Consider the following 22,995-nt stretch of genomic DNA (forward strand, 5'->3'; position numbering starts at 1 on the left):
GTATATTTTCTACACCTCTTCAAGTCTTAGAAGTTGTTTTCATATGCTTCTGCTTGTAATACAAATTAATGTTGTTTAATATTGTTTTTAAATGTAATTGTTTATTATTATCATTGCAATAATTTGCCTTGCACCCAGTGATTCCATGTAGGCTCCGGACCTACTGCGACCCTGAACTGCATAAGTGGTTTCAGACAATGAATGAATAAATGAATTGCAGTAAGTTTAATAATTCCTTGTTAAAAAGCTGTATGAGAGGGATCTTGTATATTGACTTTACCTTATGGACTTGGAACTTGTGCTAGAGGGATGCTCAGAAAGTACAACAAAGCAGCCACACACATCAACTGAGAAAAAAAATTGATCAAATGTGTTTTTTTTATAATAACATAAAGGCAAACAAGAAAAATATATATATACTCATGTGCTATGAGAAAATAACAAGTTAAGAAAGGGATTATCTGGAACATTGGTATAAGTTCGAAAGGCATTACACACATACACACACACACACACACACACAACCTAAAGCTTCCCAAAACTCGGGGGCCAACAAAATACAATTGGATCTTTTTATGTTGTAGCATCTTCAAACTCTCCCCTCCCCCATGTCCTGGAGAAAGCTCCAAGCCTGAAATAAATTACATAAATCAAACCCATTTTCATTATCGCAATATTTCAAAGGCATTATCCCTCTGACGAAACACAGTAATACCCCATTTATTCCTGCTAATCCTTCAAAGAGTGGCTGATACTACCTGATACTCAATGTGTGTACTGGGGCTCCTGTGTGAATGACATCAACAATGGAGGGAGCTCATGTAAGTGGATTCTACTGTGATGATTAAAATGAACTTGTTTCAAACTGAGACATGACAAAATCACCTCTCTCTCTCTCTCTCTCTCTCTCTCTCTCTCTCTCTCTTTCTCTCATTGCCCTTGGGCCTTCTCAGATCTTCTTGTTTATTATAAAGTCTTGCAGGGACTGGGCAAACCTACCCAAAGTGTGACCACACCAAGCCCATGAGGAAATACACTGGTCAGCCACAAGATTAAAACCAACGGTGGATGAAGACAACAATACGGATTATAATATTAAAAAGCGCCTGTTAATTGTTGGGGTGTAGTCATCAGCAAGTGAGAAATCAGTTCTTGAAACTGGGAGCCACTTGTGACAGTGACAGGCTGTGACAGGATGTTAATGGGCCCGAAGCTTAAGAAGGGAGCGTAACTACATTTGCAGCAAGATGTGATGCACTCTGGACATAATGCTGATTTTGGTTACAAACCAAAGCTTCCTCACAACAACACACCTGATTTACAAAATAATTTCTTTCAAATCTACTTTCAACAGGAAACCAAAATACATTTTCTACGTCATCAGTCCATCCAACCCTTTCAGCATCTTTATTTAAAACGTGTAGACCTGCTTGTCTAAACCAAGAACCATTTAGAACCTTTATTTTTTTTTAAAGTGTACATTTTCCCCCCATGCTGTCACATTCAATACAAAACTGAACATCAACAAACACTTGCTGGACTAGACTGGCCAACTGTCAGGACAATACTCATCCAGAAATGCAGGATGCACTTAAGTAAGAGACCAAGTTACTGCAAAATCAGTTTTGCAGGTTTTTAAGATTTCTAGTTTCTACTTTACACTCCAATGTGCATGTCCAAAACACTCTTTATATTTTAAGTGATTTATTTTTCAGATGTTTCTGAGGAGAATGAAAAAATATGTATAAAATAAAAGTGCTCAGATCATTAGATATAGACACATAAGACTGTAATTTAAACTATAGTTAAAGCATTCATTTTTCACTGGTGTTTTTGACCAACTTTCCACTGTGAGAGGACACTCTGAAAGGATCTGAAAGAAAATGTGTAAATCAAATAAAAAAGCAGAGCACTGACCTCAGCTTAAATAAAGAGAAGCACAAAAAGCTAACAACGCCTTAGACTGAATTTTAGAGATGTAGAAAATGTCTCCAGAGAAGACCAGAAACTGTGAAGACAAAGGATGGACTGTGCAAAATTCTGCAGAAATTTAATAACTTGACTGTTCTGACTGGATAAAAGCTTGAAGCTCTGTGACTTTTGCACTGTACTGTAAGTTAAATTCTTCATCCAGTGATTATTCTCAGTCATTTATCAGTTGTCGTTTTGGAAAGTGAATGATAATCAATCTGACGATGCTGCACTTTCCCAAACAAAACACTGATGGAATCCATGGTGAGGAAAGCCAAATGAACAGCTTCAAAACAGAACACCACAGGCATTAAAGCCCTAGTGATTGACAGGGTTCTAAATGTTAGCCCTTGAAGCGAAGCACTTTCGCCTGATAGAGCTATTGAACAGCCGAATCAGCCGTAAGCTGATTATCACAATGGGATGAGGAGGCTTTAAGAGTCTTTAGCCCAATTCACTGCAGAGGAGACAGTCGGAGTGCTCTGGATCAAGCACGGATAAACCTTGCGCCTCCCTCCATCCCTTCATCCGTCTCTCCATCCTCTCCTCCAGGCTCTCAGCCCTTCAGGCCAAACTCTCATTCTAAACTGCACAGTTATCTGGCAGTCAATCCTACAGCCCCTGTCTCGAAGCCCATCTATCTGTACAAGGAGAATAAACAGATTATTCCTAGAATTTGCGCCCACATGCTGGACACAACATGTACAGTGCATCATCCTATTGTATGTGTACGTCGACATTATTGTAAATATACTGTAATAATTTATAAAAACTGTGAAAAGAGCTCTGAAATCTTCACTGCAATGTAATTTTTGTTTTTTACATTTCCAAATAATAATAATATATAATAAAATAATTTGCATAAAACTTGATAACTAAAACAAGCTATTACAGCATGCTAGATTACATAGTTTAATTTGTACCAATATATAAACCTTTTCTGAGAGCACACCCTGGAGGGGGCGCCCTTTCCCCCTTCCACACATGCACGGTAATCAAGAAATGTTCTGGTGTTTACCCGGAGGAGCTGTATGTGTGAACGCAACACCCACAACATTCGTCCCGGACCTTACCCGGACTTTATCCTCCCCGAGTCCTAGTAAATGTTCCGGGTAAAGTCAGAGTCAGCACATGTGAGAACAGCGCGGGAAATGTTTCGGAGTTTCTCCTGCACGCGCTGTACAAGCGCTGTGCGCCACGTCTAAATCACGTGTTTCATCTCCCACTTCCAGAGTGCGCCTGAGGCAGTAAATCTCCGCGTTGTGTCTGAAAGTGTGCCCTATTCACTATATAGTACACTATTTTGGGGCTACATTTTCCGCCATTTTGTAGTAGTGTCTGAAAACAGTGGATAATTTTCAGTGCACGCAAACAATCCCAAAATGCACTGCAAAATGTAGTGTACAACACACGTGCACTAACAGATATCAGATTGCTCATAATCCACAGTTGTTTGGTGAAAACCCATATAGTGTTTGAAATCATTCACTTCCCTCCTGAATTCAGTTCCCTATAACAGTCCACTATATAGTGAATAATATAGGGAATAGTGAATAGGGAGCCATTTCGGACACAGGGCCGCTTTGAGCTGCATTTGTGAACAACTGTTCAGGGACATCTGCGAACTTACACTCTATTCTCACTCTAACCTATATATTCTATATCACTCTATATATTCACTCTATTCTCACACAGATGGACACATTTGAGTCACCAATCCACCTCCCAACGTAGGTTTTTGGACCGTGGGAGGAAACTGGAGCACCCAGAGGAAACCCACGCGGACACAGAGAGAATACACCATACTCCTCACAGACAGTCACCCGGAGCAAGGCTCGAACCCACAACATCCAGGCCCCTGGAGCCGTGAGAGAACGACAAAAGCCCTTAGGATTTCTCAGTTTAAATATTTGAAATATTGTCTTGTAATGTTTTAAATTAAACATATGTTTAAAGTGATTTGCATATAATTGGATTTTCTTTTTATTTACATTTTGCACAGCATTCCTTTCTTAAAATAATTTTTCTGATCACCACTTCTGCAGTAATACTAATATCAGCAGTGTCAAGTTACTGAGTACATTCACTTTCTCAAGTTGTGTTCAACACTGACTTACACTTAAACACAAACTTATGGCATATTTAAGAAACAAATTTTCCACTCTGTGCATTGCAACTTTGAAGTGAATATTTTAATGAAGAGTAGCATGACTTTAGGTTTAGAAAGTACTTTGTGTTTTAAAAAAGACATGAAAACAAAAACCAAAACTAAATTAAAGATCCCTTGCATATGGAAGCATGTATTTATTCATTCATTTATTAATTTTCAAAGTATATAATACTATTTAAATGTACTTCAGATGCATTTAACTATTTTCACTTTTGATTCTATATGTGTAAAAGGTAATCAACAAAGGTGTGTTGTTTTTCACTGCTGTCAATGTGTAGTTGTGTTTATACTGTTCTGTACTGCATTTAGAGTTGCATGAAAAAGTGTAGGAATTTCTAGTCTAGATTTTGCTGGTTTTTAAAGCTGAATTTAACATATGAAGAAAATACGGCATAAAATGCCTTTTTAACACCTTTTATATATATTTTTTTATTATTCCCCAATATTTTAAACTCAGTAAATAGAACAAGACAATGCCGTATTAAAGTTGTGTGTGTTTCATTTTCAGACGCCATTTAAGCAGTAAATTACTGTAAATTTACAGAGTTTTTCTCACTGTCAATGTCATTCTTTAACATAATCTTCATCTCATAACACAATGACCTGCTGATGCCTTCGCTTACCCAGTGACAGAGATTAGAGTGTTGTCAGGGAGATTAGTAATTCAGCCTGGACACCTAAAGGGAAGGGAGTCATTAAGTCATGTTAGTGTGTCTGCCTCTGTGACTCTCCTCTCATGTCAGAAATCTTCCAGCGACTGTACATCACCAGTCAGCCTCTGCAACGCAGGGGCAACGACACAAAGACTTATTCAGGTCGTAATGAAGTGGCTTAATGAAACCAGTGCCCTTGAAAGTTTTTCATCACCCCCCTCCCCCTCACCCCCCACTCTCTCTCTCTGTCAGCCGATCCACGTGCCAACTCTATATTAATTAAAGCCAGCATTTCCTAAAGTACTTAAGTGAGACGCTCTTATTGATAATGAGCAGGTTTAAAAGAGCGCCGTCCCTCCACAATGACTTTTTAAACCGGCCTTATTAAGCAGAAAATTACGCCCAAATCAGCCTACAAGCCCCTCATTAAAAGCCACTGATCCTTGGCCGGCCGCTCGCGAGCGCGCTTTTAATTAGGAGCGCGCGCGCTCGCCGTCATTAATCTTTCGCCTTTGATGGTGCGCGCGGAGCACCGACCGCTCACCGAGACAGGGCACGAGCGCGAGAGTCATCAACTCAGGAGTAAAAAAATACCCAAATAAATGTAAGATTCATTCCATTAAAGTGGAAGAGAGCCTGGGAATAACATTAAATCCTCTGGCCCTTTCCCAGCAGACGGGAGGAAAACATCACCTAGCGCCCATTCTCTTTTTGTGGAAGGAGTGAAAACATTGGCTTAGCATCGCAAAACACATCCTGACATAAGGAAACTATTAGTTCAATTCAGAACAATGTCTTATTTCCTTTTACTACCGTGGAAATAGTGTTGTTTCTAAAGAGTTTTAATATCCCAGTCACTGACATTCCTAAAATGTTGAAAAAGCAAGTTAGTTTTTAGAGATACTAAGTCAACATTTTAAAATAATAAGTAAAAATATGGAAATTTGGTTATTCATTTTGAGATTTTGAACATTTTCAGAAAATAAGTCCTCATTTTGAGATGGTGGTCTAGCAAACTACTGCTAGGAAACAGAAGGAGAAATACAGGCCATGGTTCTCATCTGCTTGGCAGAAATGGGCTTCTGCATTATCCAGCTTTAAACTTAACAAGTGAAAGACTTTTTGTTTTACATTAGAATGGAGTATATATCAGGGTCTAAGGGAATTTTCTCAATTTTTGCAAATCTTCATCTCCATATGTTTCATATAAAATTTTCAAAATGGCGATAAAGTGCATGTAAATGTGAATTTAAGGACATTTTCAAAAACTGAGTAAAGGGTTAAAGGGAGGGTTAAAGAGACCAATTAAAATCTCCACAACGTCAGCATGTTCATGTGTCCCACAGATTTGGCCCCAACAAAGAGCTGAAAACATGTACACTACTGAGAGAGAGAGTGAGAGAGAGAGAGAGAGAGAGAGAGAGAGAGAGAGTGAGAGAGAGAGAGAGAGAGAGAGAGAGAGTGAGAGAGAGAGAGAGCGAGAGAGAGAGAGAGAGAGAGAGAGAGAGAGAAAGGGCTTTAATCTGGTGAGTTTATCAGGCGTTACAGTGGAGCACACCTCTGTCTGCCTGTCAGGATCCTGCGCGCTTGGAAGATTATGGATGGCCAATTACATCGCTTTTGGCATTAATTAATGACGCTAACCATCTCCCCTGCTCTCTACAAAACAGGGTCTCCCCTCAGCTGCTTCAGGAGACTACAGTCAGGCACAGAGTGGCTTTACGCAGCACTGCAGTTAGTCTGTGGGTATATGTCTCAGTAAACAATAAATGTAAAAAATAAATAAATAAATAAATAAAATGTTAAACATGAATCCACAAATTAACCTTTGATTAAAGTTATAAAAACAATCACTCCTTCCAACAAACTGCCTCTTTATTTGTTTAAGTGTGTGTTTGTGAGTGTGTGTGTGGTTTGAAGGGTTGTGTGTGGGGAAGGTTGTCTGGAAGGCCGTGTTTGTGTTTATAACAGTGAATGCCCCAAGGGGTAGAAGGGAAATGGGACCGAACTGGTGTGCGTCTCTTTTCTGTCCCCCTTTCCCCCTGTCATCTTCCCAAAGTTCCCCACCAGTTTGGCGTCTGAGGGCCATTACAGAGATTAGGCTCCAGAACTGGACTGCCTGCCATCTCACATATACCGTCAAAGTACAAGATAGCCACTGCTTTCTCTCGCACTCCCTTTATTTCTCTTTATCTCCTTCACACTGTTTCTCTTTCTGTGCCCTGTATTGTGAACACATTGTTATAGTTGAGTGTTATTTTCTATATATTTTGGCATTTCTGTCTAATTCCAGTCCTCCTTTCTTTGCTTCTCACCACATACCCTTTCTTTTCTCCTCTTTCCTTGTATTGTTTCATCCCATCTTTCTTTTTTTCTCCATCTTTCTTCATCTCCTTCAGTCTCTTCTCTTCTCTTCTCTTCTCTTTTTCCTTGGCCTAATGTAATTTCTCTCAGAGAGTTTCTGCTGTGTTTTAAATGTGTGGTGTCAGTTGCCTTGTGGCGATGGGTGGGAGCTGGCTTGCCTGCCACGTTGGGAGAGTTTTCAGGCATACATGTAGAAACACACACACACACACACACACACACACACACACACTCACACACACACACACACACACGCACACTCCATGTCTGATTAGAGTAACGAATCTCCTTTCCCAGCCGGTCCTACCCCACTCTCCCTCACGTCTGCCTGAATCACATGGCTGCTCGGAACCAACTGACTTAGCCTCTCATCACATCAGACAAACTGGGCCGCGGGGAGGGGGGCGGCGATGATGTCACTGAGCCACCGGAGGGGCTTTCCTCTTTATACAGCCGCGGGAACACAACCCTCAAACACACACAGACAGTCACACAGGGCCACTCTCTTAAAGACACCAGTTAGCCCCTTAAAGCACATTCACACACAGCTCTATTCTTCACAGGGAGAAAGGCTCAGCTGCTCGGTCCCCGTCAGCCAGAGCATTATGTACGTAGGTTAACTCAGGAACTTATCCCTCACTCTGTGCACCATGGATGTGTCTAGGTTCAGAAAACACATTGATCTGCGCAGAGATTAAGACCGGGAGTCATAACTCTGTCTCATTTACATGCATCTGAGACAATGGTGTATAAAGCTTTTCATTTGTAAACTATGGGTTTATAAACATTTTAAAAATCTACCATTGAAATAAATAAAATAAACCATACATTACTTTCCCAGGACATCCATTCACCAATGCCTGTTTCACCAAATCAGAACCTCACTCATTTAACTTCAGTGCTGCTGATGTTGGGGGTTGTTTTTAAAATGCCAGCTGACATTGTACATGAACCTGAGAGAATGGAGAGGGAACATTCTACAACAGGTCTTAAATGCACTTCTAAAATCTTCGAATTGAAAGTCTATTACAGAATGAAATCAGAGCTGGACAATATGGCCAAAATGTACACCATGATATAGTTCTTAATTTTGATCAATAATATATAATTCAGATATCGGTATTAACAGTATAAACAGTGAAATATTTCTGAGAACAAACAAGAAACATGACACCACCATTAAACATAAGTGTATTTGCTTTGCTAATATTCATATTGTTACACTAAATTTTAAATTCAGTGCTGAACTGACGACCCTGTAAATTCAGTGCCCTGTAATGACCGTCAGGCAGTGACAGGTGTTGAAAATAATGTATATTAATATAATGAAATATATATAAATGTCAAATTACTGTCCAGCCCTAGATGAAAGCTAATTAAGGCAACACTATGTAGTATTTTACCTTAAAAATTACAGATTCAAAATCATTATGATGTTTTACGGGCCTGTAATAGGAAGAACAGACCCTATATCATTGCTACTCTGGGCTAGCACTACAAAAACTGCACTATGTAACTCCTCCTCCCTCCCCTGCTCCCTTCATTCCAGGTCAGTGCTGTACAAATGAATTACACTGCAACAGTAGGGGGTGCCCAGGTGTGAAAAATACCAATCTTGTTTAGTTTTATACTTTAACTTTCAGTTCTGTAAAGAATTAAGTCTTACCCTGCCACCTAGAATAAACCAAGGGGAACCCCATACAAAGCTTTTGGCTCTTTTAAATTTACAAACAAATAAATATCCTTTAACGGGCGATGCTCTTGTGTCTGAATGTCCATCATTTAGAAGACAATAAGTTCCGACAAAGAACTAAACTCACACCCACTCACACACTGAAACACTCATACATGCAAACTATCTACAAAATGGGCTTACAGAGCATAAGCAGAAACCCACTCCCCACACTCACACAACCAGCCCCCAATGGCTGTATTTTCCAGAGGCCTCAGCCGTAGCCTCTGTGTGTTCCACAGCGCTGCGGCAGCAACTGTAGCAGCAGCAGCAGGCCGCCCCCGTCTCTCCGCCGGCTCTACCGGCCCGCGCTAAACAAGTAATGACTCTCAGCAGTGCTGTCAGAAGCGCTCGCCACAGCCCGCCACTTAAGGGCATATGTTTCCCTCTCTCCATCAGTCGCCTGCGAACAGCGACAAACACACACGTACACACACAGCAGAGGCTTCCAGCTACAGCGATCCTGCGGAACGGGAGGCATGAAGACTCTGAGATGGGAAAGATGGCTAGAGACTCTGTGGGGAATGTGTGCTGGGAGCCCTTTTACACACCAAGCTATGGCTTTAAAATGTTACAGGGGGATTTGCATATGAGGTTTGCTTGTTAGTATAGGCTTAGTTTGGTATGAACAGTGAAAGCCTGCCAAGTCACTTTTATCCAGAGCATCTCACAAATATAATCATATTACAGAGGGAGATGTAATGTACTGATACGTGTCATACACGTGGACTAGAACCTGAACAGTGTGGTATATTACCATATAAGGCAAGGCATAGCAAGTTAATGTATACAGCACCTTTCATACACTGTGCTTTTTCAGTGTTTACTAATGATAAAACATAAACTTTATTCAAAACACAATTTAAAAACACACCTGAATTCATCAATAAAACGAGCATTGTACTTTGGAGGCCTGTACACTATTGTAATAATACACAGGATGAGATGTGAATTATCCTATGCGAGTTCATTAGAGCTTCACACAGGGCCCAGCTCACCACCACAACATTTCTGATATAATTTATCATTGAACATTAAAGTATCCTACACCTAAACACTAAGGTTGCTGTGGCTGTTTATGATCTGATAAGCAACCAGCTACTGCTAACAACTAGGGTTACTAGGGTTACTCATTGGCCCCAGCCCATGAGTCCCCACTACATCACTAGCTCTTTGTAGGGTCATCAGGTAGGCACCTCCCCTCCTCAGGGTTTAGATGAATTAAGCCCATGACACCCCCAGAAGTCTCAATAGTGAAGTGTGGCATCCCAGACCAACCCCTTCCTCTTCCAAGCTAGCTTTACAACCCTAAATTACTATTAATATTTACAATAACTACTAATATTCTTGGTGTCTTTTTCAAAACTACCTCCTAGATGACCAAGGTATGTGAAATCACAAAGTGATAACTGCTTACACTGGAAAGGATCACCAAATTGTGCAGCTGCAGCCACCCGTTCTTGTCGGCAGATGAGGTATTTAAAAAGTTACAGTTATCAGTTAATACTCTTTCAGCACTGTGTTTCTGTTAGAAGCAGGAAATCAAGACCATGGGGTGTAATACAACCCTAATCTAATATTCAGGAGTAATTTAATAACTCCAAAGAATTGCATTCTACTTGGATATGTTCACAGTAACTGACCTGTGCTCCCTGTTTATCTGCTGACATCATCACTGTAGCAGCATGGCCTTGAAATTGCTGGATTACTTGATGTGGTCTCTTCTTTTTCTGTGGAGGAATGTGGGTGGAGTTGTAACACACCATAGCATATTACAATATAAAGCATTGTACAATATTACAATATATCACACTTTCATATAACCTCTATATTATAAATCCATCATCTGTTTGTAGTACACTGTACCATATTACCCAGTAATAAACAGCACTATATTACCTTTTAATAAATGTACTATTTATTATCCATTGTGACCTATCAGTATACAATACAATGTCCCATGTCATTCTATACGGTACCAATAACCACACAACAGACTTTCAGAAGAGAGCAAAGGAAACCTTGATTTAATGACGGAATTATATTTAAACAAATGTATTAATTCTTCTTTAACCTTATGTTAACCTCTTAAACCTGCAGACCTATTAATACAGCTCTTAACCTTTATTCAGGAACAACTGTCAATTTTTTAGTAATTAGTAAAATTACTAATGTCAGTTATGAAGCTCTGTGAGGGGGGAGTTAAAGTGTGGATCCCAATGTACCTTTTAAAGGTTGATCCTACACCAGAAAACCTACACATCTGAATGCAAGGTAGTAGTTTATAAAAAGTGAAAATTTCTGGTTCCCTACACAGCTTTTCAGTAGATAGTAGAATTAGGGAATTGTTTCTGTAAATTAGATGCTGGAGGGTGAATTGTTTTTAAAAGTGAAAAGTACACCAATAGTGGAATAACCTTTATATTGTAAGGACATTTATATTGTGTGGAAGATCATTATTTATAACCCTTATAGTCTTTATTATGGTCATTTTGGGGTACTTCTCAAAATACGCAATTTTTTGGTGTATACAGTGAGTTCACTGTGAGAGGATAAGAATAACTCCGTCAGTGTATATGTTTTTCAAAATATTTAAACACTATAATACTTAATATAACATAATGGGTGGATGGATGGATGGATTTAAGTAAACTATAGCAGTAGCTGTTAGCAGTTGGGCACAGGCCTCAATGCATCTCTGTGTGTGTGTGTGTGTGTGTGCTCATCTTATTAACACGATTCCAGCGCCTGTCTCCTCTTGAATGCTGAAGTGCTGGACAGAGCCTTCACACACCACACACACACACACACCCAGCCAGGCGAATACACACACACTGAGAGCACATAGCCAACTCGTTTAAGAAATACAAATCATACCTGTTCACAATCAAACTCCATTCACCTCCTGAGAAAACCCCTACACGAGGCGCGCTCTGTGAGTGGGTGGAGTGGGGGTGGGGGGGTAGTCTTTCACTGAAAATGGCGAACAACTTTGAAGAATATTGTTAATATATTGAGCAGAGAATATCAAACCTTGACATGATAGTGGGGCATATGTGATGGGTTAATGAAATAGAATACTGTTATTGGTGTAAAAAAATATCTGATATTCATTTACACCAGTGCTTCAAGATACAATTGTGTCACGTGGAAAGACAAACGTTTTATCGACACGTGCGTTAAGTCTCCAGTCAACTAGCTTCAATCCTGGTTTTTTTTTTTTTTGTTTTTTTTTGCAAGAATCGATTCATTTATAAGCTATGACTCATTTGAAGCACGTGACGTCTTACACTTTTAAGAGAAACTCGTGGATTTTTTTTTTCTTTTGGAAAGTCTGAATTTAAGTACCAATATTCTGAGGCATTTAAACACTGCAGCATTTATTGCCTTGTGTTTTTATGTTTGGTTACATTGTCTTTTATCTAAATAAATAAAATAAATATTTTTTTGCATAAATAAAGAAAGGCTTTTTTTGCGTGCACGTGGACAAAGTGACCTCGCGGAAGCAATTCTAACAGAAAAAAAAACTATACACCATAAATAAAAAGAGGCAGTCGTCACAGCTCATAGATAATGTTTTAATTATAAAGACGTATAAACAATATATGAAACTCATGTAGCAACAAGACCAAACGCGTCGCCATGTTGAGGCTTTTTTTTATCAAGTAGTAGTTTTTTTCTTCACGGTTGTACAATACAATCAAGTGAATTTGTGCAAGATCATGTCCAGAGTCTTCTTCAGAGACCAAGAAACTTGGAGAATGTGTTACACAGCGGTTTGTTCACAGAGAGCACTGACAGGAGAAAGAGATAAAGAAAGAGAGAGAGAGAGAGATTAGAGGGTTAATGTTTCTCCCACTCATGTCTGACTACTGATGGCGGAATGTACAGGAGGATTAAAATTCTTCGGGCCATTTCTGGTTTTCTTCGCCATTATGGAATGTTGCATAGTTTACCAATAAACACAGGAGATTTCTAAAGGGGGGAAACTCTGCCTCGGGGTCCCAACTATGACGAGCTGCGAGAGACTAAGAGTAAAGTGTTGTTTTTTTTCCTAGAAAGACCAAATGTACATGCAATACACTGCAATCCAAGATTTCGCACGCTGTTAACACTGCTTTAGTTGTAACCGAGGGCAGAGGAGGGAGAAGCAGCGGAACTGAAAAGATTGTAACGCTCCTTCAGTGGGTTCAGGAAGTGAAGGCCATCGGGTCAAACACGTCACAGGCCCTGCACAGTAAAGACCCTGGCGGCGTCTCAAACCATACACCACACTAGTACACCACCATTACAGGCTCTTTCATTCGGACAATACCCAATTTTGTGGGATTGGGACAAAGCCATTCTTGTCTATTCCTCGCTAATCACTTCTTTAGTGCCGCTTGTTCTAAGCATTAAGAATGAATGCAGAGTCGTTTGAAAATAATTGAACACACCCGGTCATGTTTATTAGACGTATGTTGTTGATTTTCTTAATGAGTAAAATAAACATACACATAAAACACAAATAAATGTGCATTTTCTGCAACATTCAGCGCACACACGTTTCATTCTGTGAGTTTAAAATATGGAGGGGGGGCGTTGTTAGGTTTTACACACATTAAAAATAAAATACAAGCCCACAAGCAAACCAAAACAGAAGAAGAAATATTAGTTAAGCGCTAAAACATGCAGTGTTCCCTGTACAGCATGTGGGCTTATTTTCTCTTGGTAGCTAAATCAACAATGTCACTTGACCAGGGGTGCCCAAACGTCTGCATTAGACCGTACGGTACGGCAGGCCTTCTTTTTCCTCACTGTTTATTTCTTGTCCTATTAGCACTTTTAGTTGTACGCAGCTCGTAATTGCCGAATGCCCCAGGACCTGAACCCACTCTGCAGCGCGGCCCTCGGATTGGGCAGGTTCCTCAACAACTGAAGAACTGTTTGTTGAAGTAAAACATCCGTTGTTCAAACTGACGTCAAGCGCGCGGAACACTGTCAGAAAAAAAGGTAATAATTCACTGGGCTGGTCGCTTGAAAAAACACGGAACCATATTTCAGTGTTTCTTTCTCTTTTTTTAAGTTACGTTGACCTTATAAACTTTCACTGTATGGTTTTAATTTATTATAAGGCTTATTTATAAAGCCTTTTCTTCAAAAATATATTTAAGGTGCAGACGTGGACCTTAAGAGCACTGCTGTACTTTTGAGGAAAACTTCACACGGTTTGTACCATTTTCAGGACTATTTTTTTCTGACAGTGTACTGCGTAGTTGATCAGTTCGACCTAAAGGAATCACTTCATATGGAAACAAACATAATTTGACTCAGGTTATTAGTTTGAATGAAGCAGCGTCCAGCTTCTTATCCCCTCACGCAGTCATTTTAGGTGACCGTTATGTTACAGTGTCCTGCAGATGTGGAGGTGGCAGGGCAGTTGTGAATCAAGCTGAATGTGTTGCACTACAAAAAATCCGTTGTTCGTTTGATGCTCGAGCACATGGCGGGCTCTCTCTCTTTCCACGAGTTCGTTCGCGCGCCCCCTCGCAGTCAGGGTTTGTTGTCTGCGCAGTGTTTGAAGAGGCTCGCGGGCGAGCTCGGGTACGCGCACTTGTCGGCGCAGGTCGCGAGCGCCGCGCCCGTGAACGGATACACGGCGGCCTGTCCGAATGGCGCGAGCCCAGGCGCGGTCACGGGCGCAGGCGCCACGGGCGCGTGCACGGGCGCCTGACCCTGGTTGAGGTACGCGACGAGGCGGCGCATCTCCTCGAGCGCCTGCGCCTGCATGAGGATGTAGTTCTTGGCGAGCAGCAGCGTGGCGATCTTGGAGAGTTTGCGCACGGACGGGCTGTGCGCGTACGGGATGACCGCGCGCAGGCCGTCCAGCGCGTCGTTCAGGTCGTGCATGCGCCGTCGCTCGCGCGCGTTGATACTCAGCCGCAGCGAGCGCTGCTCCTTGGGCTTCTTGCCGAGCGGGCCGCCGCCGCCTGCGCCCGTGCGCTGCTTCTCGTTCTCGTCGTCGTGCACACCGTCGTGCCGGCCGTCAGGGAACGCGGGGCTCCGCTTGCGCGCATCCAACTCGAAGCCGTCGTCGTCGTCATCGTCGCTCGTGTGCTCGCCGACGTTCGCGCCGAAGCCGAGCGCTGACTGACCGTAGCGCTGCGTGAGGTCCAGCAGCGCGTCTCCGCTCAGAGACTTCAGCAGGCTTTCCTCTCTGGCGTTCATCGCGAGCGAAGAGTACACCGCGAGTCGCGAAACAAACAATAAGAAACAAAGCAAAAGTTCCTCCTCGCGCAGCGCTCCTCTGCGCTCTGCACTTTGCTCCTCGTCCTCGCCGGACTCCTCCGAAAGAGAAGACAAGAAAAGAAAAGAACTCCACACTCGGCTCTTTCCGCCGCGGACGCCCGTTTATAACGCACGCGCGCTCTGTTTCGGACGCCTCGTCCCTCTCCCGGAGCGCGCGCGCGTCTCCCTGCTGCCGTGGCTCTGTAAGTATGTATGTATGTGTCTGTGTGCGCGCGAGTGTGTGATTTTGTATGAGTGTGTGTGGGCTCCCCGCGCCCTGGGCAGATTGTGACTCGTGCGCGAGTTAGTAGAAGCCCCCACGGGATCCTCCCGCCGTCCAATCAGGACGCAGCTTTAATTAAGAGGATTACGAACGGGCTCGCTCATCACTTCGACAGCAATATTCATAATTGCTGCACGCGACTAAATACCAGTGTCATGTTCTGTGGCTCCGGTAATAAAGTCAGCCGGTCAGAGCATGCGCCCTTCACACGAACTGGAGCTCCGCTTTAAAATGTATACAGCGCCGGCGAAAGTCAGCGATGCCATTACAGCAATGACATTCCAATATCTTTATTAGGCACAGCTTTTAGTGGCGAATAAAAACACCTGCCCTGAGGAACCCACACTTCCACTGAACTGACATGCACCGTGTTTATGACGCTATGAGAATGACCTACTTCAACTGATTTCAACAATAAATGACTGATCTCCACACTGTACAACTGATCTCAACCGTGAATGACAGATTTTAACAGTGCGACAGTAAATGAAACACTATTTACTATAAAGAATGCAACGAAACCTGCATATGGCAATGCAACTTTATAACACACTTTCAGAAGAAAGAAAAAGGTGTTCAACGCCTTGATATGCTCTGCATGCACGTATAATGTTAAACACATTTCCTCTTGCAAAGCATGTTGGGTAAAGGCCTAGTGCAGAGGCCTCAGTGTCTCATCTACCCATTTGGGAAGTTGTCCTTTTACAGGTCAAGTAAATTTGTTATCTCTGAAGTGACCGTTATCTGATGCAGCGTGTGGTGAAACTGGTCTCCTCTGTAACGGTGAAGAAGAGGTGAAGAGCCCGAGGATGGGCGCAGTGTAACGGAACTGTGCAGTGGTCGTGCTGTGGCTCTAATCTCATCATCTGGACGGAGCCCAAACGGAGGCTTTAACGCGCAGGGCCCGGAGCAGGCTGTGCTGGCTTCGCAGTAATTCTGCAGTATTTTTGGAATATTACTCATGGATCTGAGAAAGAGGCGTGATGTCTGTAGATGGATTTAAAGCCATCGGGCTAACAAACACATTTAGGAGTAGAGGCTGTAATTAAATCAGGAGGACCGCTGGGCTCCACTGCACCAACTGCATACAGGTACTGCCCCCTTGTGGTCCGGTTTAGTGTTACAACCCTTACACACCTTGCGGGAGGGAGGTGTTAGATTTTAAGCAATGCAGTGTGACAACAGGGTATGACACGTTTTGTACATAATTTAAGGTCAGCTCCGTACACAGCGAGGTGTCAAGCCAAGAGGCGGATATTAATGGTGCGATGGAATCTGGCAAAAGAATGCAGGAGAAATTTCTTTCAACCTGAAGAGAGTAATATATCAAATAGGGACAGTATCCACTCATACAGCACACACTAACACGCCATCACAACGTCATCGTCACTGCAGCTCCGAGAATTATCTACCACCCAAATCATACCTGCTCTGTGGTGGTCTTGTGGGGGTCCTGACCCTCCATTGAAGAGCATGGTGAGATAAGGATTAGAAAGTATGCAGAGAAACAGGTGCACTCAGATAAAGGAGAGTGATTAGCTGTTAGTAGGTTAACTGTAATAATATGAAAACTGAAACATTATTGGAGTAAATACATGTGCAATACCCCAAACAAAGTTTACTTTGTTATTAATTAATAAATACATTTATTTATTTAATTTTTGTTTGTTTGTTTGTTTGTATTATCCAGTAGCTGCTCTCTTCAGACCCCTTCAATGTATTTATATATTTCTTTTTCTCAGGAATCAGCACTGATTTGGCTTTAAATTAAAATCTTGCCTAAAATTAAACTTGTGTGTATTTGGCATTTCTTTTTAGGGTTCAGCTTATTCCTGAAATTTGTAGTGTTTTGTCAATCCATACCAACAGCCACTTCTGTAGTCTCTGTCTGCACAAGGAAGAAATTAACTTAAAAAAAAGACAGACACGTGGCGCAGCAGGTAGTGTCACAGTCACACAGCTCCAGGGACCTGGAGGTTGGGGGTTCGATTCCCGCTCCAGGTGACTGTCTGTGAGGAGTGTGGTGTGTTCTGCCTGTGTCTGTGTGGGTTTCCTCTGGGTGCTCTGGTTTCCTCCCACAAGTTGGTAGGTGGATTGGCAACCCAAAAGTGTGAGTGAATGTGTGAGTGTGTGTGTGTGTTGCCCTGTGAAGGACTGGCGCCCCCTCCAGGGTGTATACCTGCCTTGCCCCCAATGATTCCAGGTAGGCTCTGGACCCACCGTGACCCTGAATTGGATAAGTGGTTACAGATAATGGATGGATGAAAGACAGGCACCTAGTAAATTCTGATGTCTGAAGAAGAATGTGTGAGAATAGGCCTTGGCTCCCAGTCCATCAGACATTTCCCACAATTTCAGACTCTTTCAGGTGAAAGTGCACCTTTTATATGGTCTGTAGACATCCAGATACTGACCATCAGATCAAAGTTCATTTGTCACATACATAGTCATACATGGTACAGCTTGTAGTGAAACCCTTTGATGACTGTCCACACATGTTAACAAAGTACAAGAGATTAGGAAAAAAGAAATTGAATTAAAAAAAAAAAAATAATTAATTAATAAAGAAAAACACACACACACACACACACACACATATATATATATCCATTCTCAAAATAAATAATATTAATCTAAAAAGAATTAAAAGGCAGCATAGAGGTGCCCAAGGGACCTGGAGGTTGTGGGTTCAAGACCCGCTCCGGGTGAATGTCTGTGAGGAGTTTGGTGTGCTCTCCCCATGTCCGCATGGGTTTCCTCCGGGTGGACACTAAAATGTGTCCATAGGTGTGAGTATGTGAGTGTATGTCACCCTTTGAAGGACCCACAGGATAAGTGGATACAGACAATGAATGAATGACTGAATAAAAAGAATTAATGCTGAAACTGTACAACAGAGACACAATTAAAGTGCATAATGTGAATCTGTATGTGCAACTTAATGTAGTGTAAAAACATGGAGTGACAAGTGAAATGCAGTAAAAGCCGCTAAAAGTCCTGTATAGTCCGAATAGCCATTGGAAAGAAGCTCCTCCTCATCATCTCTGTGTTTGTTTTCAGGAAGCGGATATACTTTCCTGATGGCAGCAGAGTGAAGAGTTTGTTGTTAGGATTGTTAGTGGAATAAAGTGATCATTTTATATCACAGAGGGAATAAATGTGTTTTTTATATGGAATATATGGATAGTGCACAGATAGGACCTTATGAATTCAATGTTTGTGTGCATATGTCATATATATGTATAAGCTATGTGATTGCTGACTTCCTCTGAAAAAAATTATAAAGGTTTTTGCAAATAAAACAAATATGTTTAATAAAACAGTTGTGGACACTGATTGAAAAGAACCCAATGTAAGTAAAGTTCACATATTTCACTTTGTATGTTCTGCTGGGGGTCCCAGAACTCCTCTATGACTTCCTGTTTCACTGAGTAAATACTGTGTGCAACAGGCTAAATTCACTTAGTCATTCATCCACATGGTGAAGATTAAAGGATGTTTTAATGACTGACTAATACAGTTAAAGTACCATGACCTTGAATGGGTTAAGATGATGATGATGATGATGATGATAACACAGTTAAAGTATATTATAGCCTACATCTCTTCTATTACCAGCACGAGATTGAATTAATGAACTGAAGAAGATATTTTTTTAAACTCACTAAATTTTATAGCTTACTGTAATGTTGATATTACAAAAAAACAAGCATGGACATTTCTTTATAATGTACCCAAAATAACATTCATATACTGTAAGCATTCTGTTTATGGTGATGCCTGGCCCAGGATTACTGGGTACAATGCAGGAGCACACCCTTGACATGGACAAAGCCCAGGGCATCACACACTCACGCAGTCACTCAGACTCTCACACATGGACACATTTGCACAGTCAATCCACCAAACAACATGTGTTTCTGGGCAGACTGAAGAAATCAGCGCACCCAGAGGGAACCCACGCAGACACCAGAAGAACACACTAAACTCCACACAGACAGTGACCTGATGTGGGAGTTGAACTCACAACCCCAGGACCCTTGAGCACCACTTGGCGACAGAAAAAAAAAAAAAAAAAAGAATAATAAAATAAAATAAATAAATATATAAATAAAAATAATGCACTTTTTAAATGACTAATATATTTCACACTAATATTTAATATTTAATGTTAATAACACACTACACACACCATGTCATCCCAAATATAACGATAGAAGCTCCACCATTCAAGCAAACACAGCTACACAGCTCCAAATTGATTACACTCCTACTACTAGCCCACATAATGCAGTGGGCATAGTGATATTAGTAAAACATCAGGCCAATAGGTTGAACTGATGTTCAAATTCAACACTACCACAAGCAACATTAGTAAAATTAGATTCAATGGGAATGTTTCCCAATCAATAATATAAATGCCTTGTGTACGCAACTTATCATGGGTGTGTGCACTTTAAAGAAGTTTGGATGATTTGCAAACACTTTTCTTAAAAGACCTGAATTGTTTTTTTTTTCCAGTAGATATAAGTATTCATTATTTGGGACAGGGCTACATTTAAAAACAATGCGTAATGCTACAAATGAGGTAAATTGGCAACAGGTCAGAGGCATGATTGGGTTTTAAAAGAGTATCTCAGAAAGGTGGACAGGTTTAACACTAAGAAAATTGTTAGACAAGTAATAAAACAATTCAAGAATCACACTTCTAATTAAAATAGTGAAGAAAATGAGGATTTCATCAACGACAGTAGATAATATAATTAAAAGATATAGAGAACCCAGAGTAAACTCTATATGCAAGAGACAAGGCCTGAAACTAATATCATAACTGGCTGAGGTCGTTGGGCCCTCAGGTGACATTGAATTAAAAACAGATACGTTTCTCACTGGATCCACAAATACAAGTTAAAACTTGAATAGTAATAAAAAAAATTTTTAATTCTTTTTGAAAACCATGGATGCCATGTCCTCCAGGCTAAAAAGGAGAGGGACCATCCTTCTTGTCATAAGTACACAGTTCAATAAGCAGCATCTGTGATGTATGAGGTGTATAGTATACATGGCATGGTTGCCTTGCACATCCATTAATACTGTACAGTATATACACATTTTGGAGCTACATGTAACTATCCAGACAAAGTCTTTTTCTGGGAAGGCCTTGATTATTTTAGCAAGACAAGGCCAATCCAGGGCACGGTGGTGCAGCAGGTAGTGTTGCAGTCACACAGCTCCAGGCACCTGGAGGTTGTGAGTTCAAGTCCCGCTCCGGGTGATTGTCTGTGAGGAGTTTGGTGTGTTCTCCCCGTGTCCGTGTGGGTTTCCTCCGGGTGGACACTAAAATGTGTCCATAGGTGTGAGTGTATGTCATGTATGTGAAGTCCGTGTCCGGTGCACCGGATTCCTCCCATGGTCCAGAAACACATGTTAGTAGGTGAATTGGTGACTCAAAAGTGTCTGTGTGTGTGTAAGTGAATGTGTGTTGCCCTGTGAAGGACTGGCGCCCCCTCCAGGGTGTATTCCTGCCTTGCGCCCAATGATTCCAGGTAGGCTCTGGACCCACCATGACCCTGAACTGGATAAGCGCTTACAGATAACGAATGATGAAAGGCCAATCCACATTCTGCATGAATTACAACAGCATAAACAGCTAGACCTAGTTCAGACCTGTAATCCACTGAAAACAAGTGGTGGATTGTAAGACAAAATAAAAAGCATTCACTCACATCATCATATTCATTCATCTGTAACCGCTTATCCAGTTCAGGATCGTGGTGGGCACAAGGCAGGAATACACCCTGGTGGGTGCACCAGTCCTTCACAGGGCAACACACACTCACACATTCACTCACACACTCACACCTATGGACAATTTTAAGTCACCAATCTACCTGCCAACGTATGTTTTTGGACCATGGGAGGAAACCGGAGCACCCGGAGGAAACCCACGTGGACACAGGGAGAACACACCAAACTCCTCACAGAGAGTCACCTGGAGCGGGACTTGAACCCACAACCTCTAGTGACTGCGACACTACCTGCTGTGCCACCTTGCCACCCCCATAACAAGCAAGAATGGGAAAACACTTTCACTGTCAAACTTTGGGAACTATTTACAGAGGGTTGTTAAAACAAGAGGTGACAATTTTTTTGTAACAGGGGTCCCAAATATTTGACATGAGGTTTGCATTTATACTCGGGAGAGAGAGAAGCACATCAATCCACCCCCCCCTCCTGGAGACCAGGTGCTCACACTGTCCTCAGACAAGGTGAGGAGTGTATTCACCAGGATCAATGCTCCGAAAGCTCCTGGACCTGACAACATACCTGGTCGTGTGCTGAAGGACTGCGCTGGCGAACTTGCAGAGGTGTATTCCAACATCTTCAACACCTCACTGAGTCAGGCTGTGGTCCCTGTATGCTTCAAAGCCACCACTATAATCCCTGTCCCAAAGAAGTCATCACCCTCCTGTTTCAACGACTACCGCCCGGTTCCACTTACCTCCATCCTCATGAAGTGCTTCGAGCGGCTAGTCATGCAACACGTCAGGTCTTCCCTACCCTCCTCCTTGGACCCCTACCAGTTTGCATATCGATCAAATCGTTCGACTGATGATGCTGTCTCCACTCCTCTCCATTCAACCCTTACTCATTTGGACAAGAAAGATACCTATGTCGGAATGCTTTTTATTGATTTCAGTTCTGCATTCAACACAATCATCCTCCAACAACTAATTCAGAAAATGGACAGACTGGGGCTGAACACATCACTGTGCAACTGGCTGCTTGACTTCCTGACTGGAAGACCACAGGCAGTACGGGTTGGCAGTAACTCATGTAGCACCATCACTCTGAACATGTGTTCTGAGCCCCCTTCTGTTCACTCTGCTAACCCACGACTGCTCTCCATCACACACCTCCAACCTCTTTATCAAGTTTTTGCGGATGACACGACTGTGGTAGGCCTCATCAGCAACAATGATGAGTCACACTACAGGAGCGAGGTGAGCCGGCTGGCCTCTTGGTGCAAACACAACAATCTCTCTCTGAACACTTAGAAGACCAAGAAGATTGTTGTGGACTTCAGGAAAACTCGCACACAACATGCCCCTCTATCCATCAACGGGACTGCTATGGAAAGGATGAGCAGCACCAAGTTCCTGGGAGTGCACGTCACAGAGGACCTCTCCTGGACCATCAACACAGCATCACTGGCCAAGAAGGGTCACCAACGGCTCTACTTTCTCCGCAAGCTAAGAAGAGCAAGAGCTCCCACCCCCATTATGATCACCTTCTACAAGGGGGCCATCGAGAGTATCCCGACTAGCTGTTTCACTGCGTAGTACGGGGCCTGCACAGCATCCTGCCACAGAACTTCCAGCGTATTGTGAGAACTGCTGAGAAGATCATTGGTACCTCTCTCCCCTGCCTTCAGGACATATACACCTCCCGCCTCCTACGAAAAGCCCTCTGCTTGGCAGGTGATCCCACTCACCCGCTACACAGCTTCTTCAGCCTGCTGCCATCAGGGCGGAGACTGCGTAGTCTCAGGGCT

At 42.2% G+C, this 22,995-nt stretch overlaps 1 protein-coding gene across 1 annotated transcript; it reads right to left on the reverse strand.

Moving 5' to 3' along the window:
• Positions 1-12,487: 12,487 nt before the first annotated feature.
• On the reverse strand, positions 12,488-15,346 carry bhlhe23 (basic helix-loop-helix family, member e23). Its single transcript, XM_066672706.1, has one exon. It carries the CDS (start codon positions 15,095-15,097, stop codon positions 14,423-14,425), a length of 675 nt encoding a protein of 224 aa, XP_066528803.1. The 5' UTR covers positions 15,098-15,346; the 3' UTR covers positions 12,488-14,422.
• Positions 15,347-22,995: the final 7,649 nt, after the last annotated feature.

The sequence above is a fragment of the Hoplias malabaricus genome, chromosome 5, assembly GCF_029633855.1.
Source record: "Hoplias malabaricus isolate fHopMal1 chromosome 5, fHopMal1.hap1, whole genome shotgun sequence".
In the NCBI taxonomy this organism is placed as follows: domain Eukaryota; kingdom Metazoa; phylum Chordata; class Actinopteri; order Characiformes; family Erythrinidae; genus Hoplias; species Hoplias malabaricus.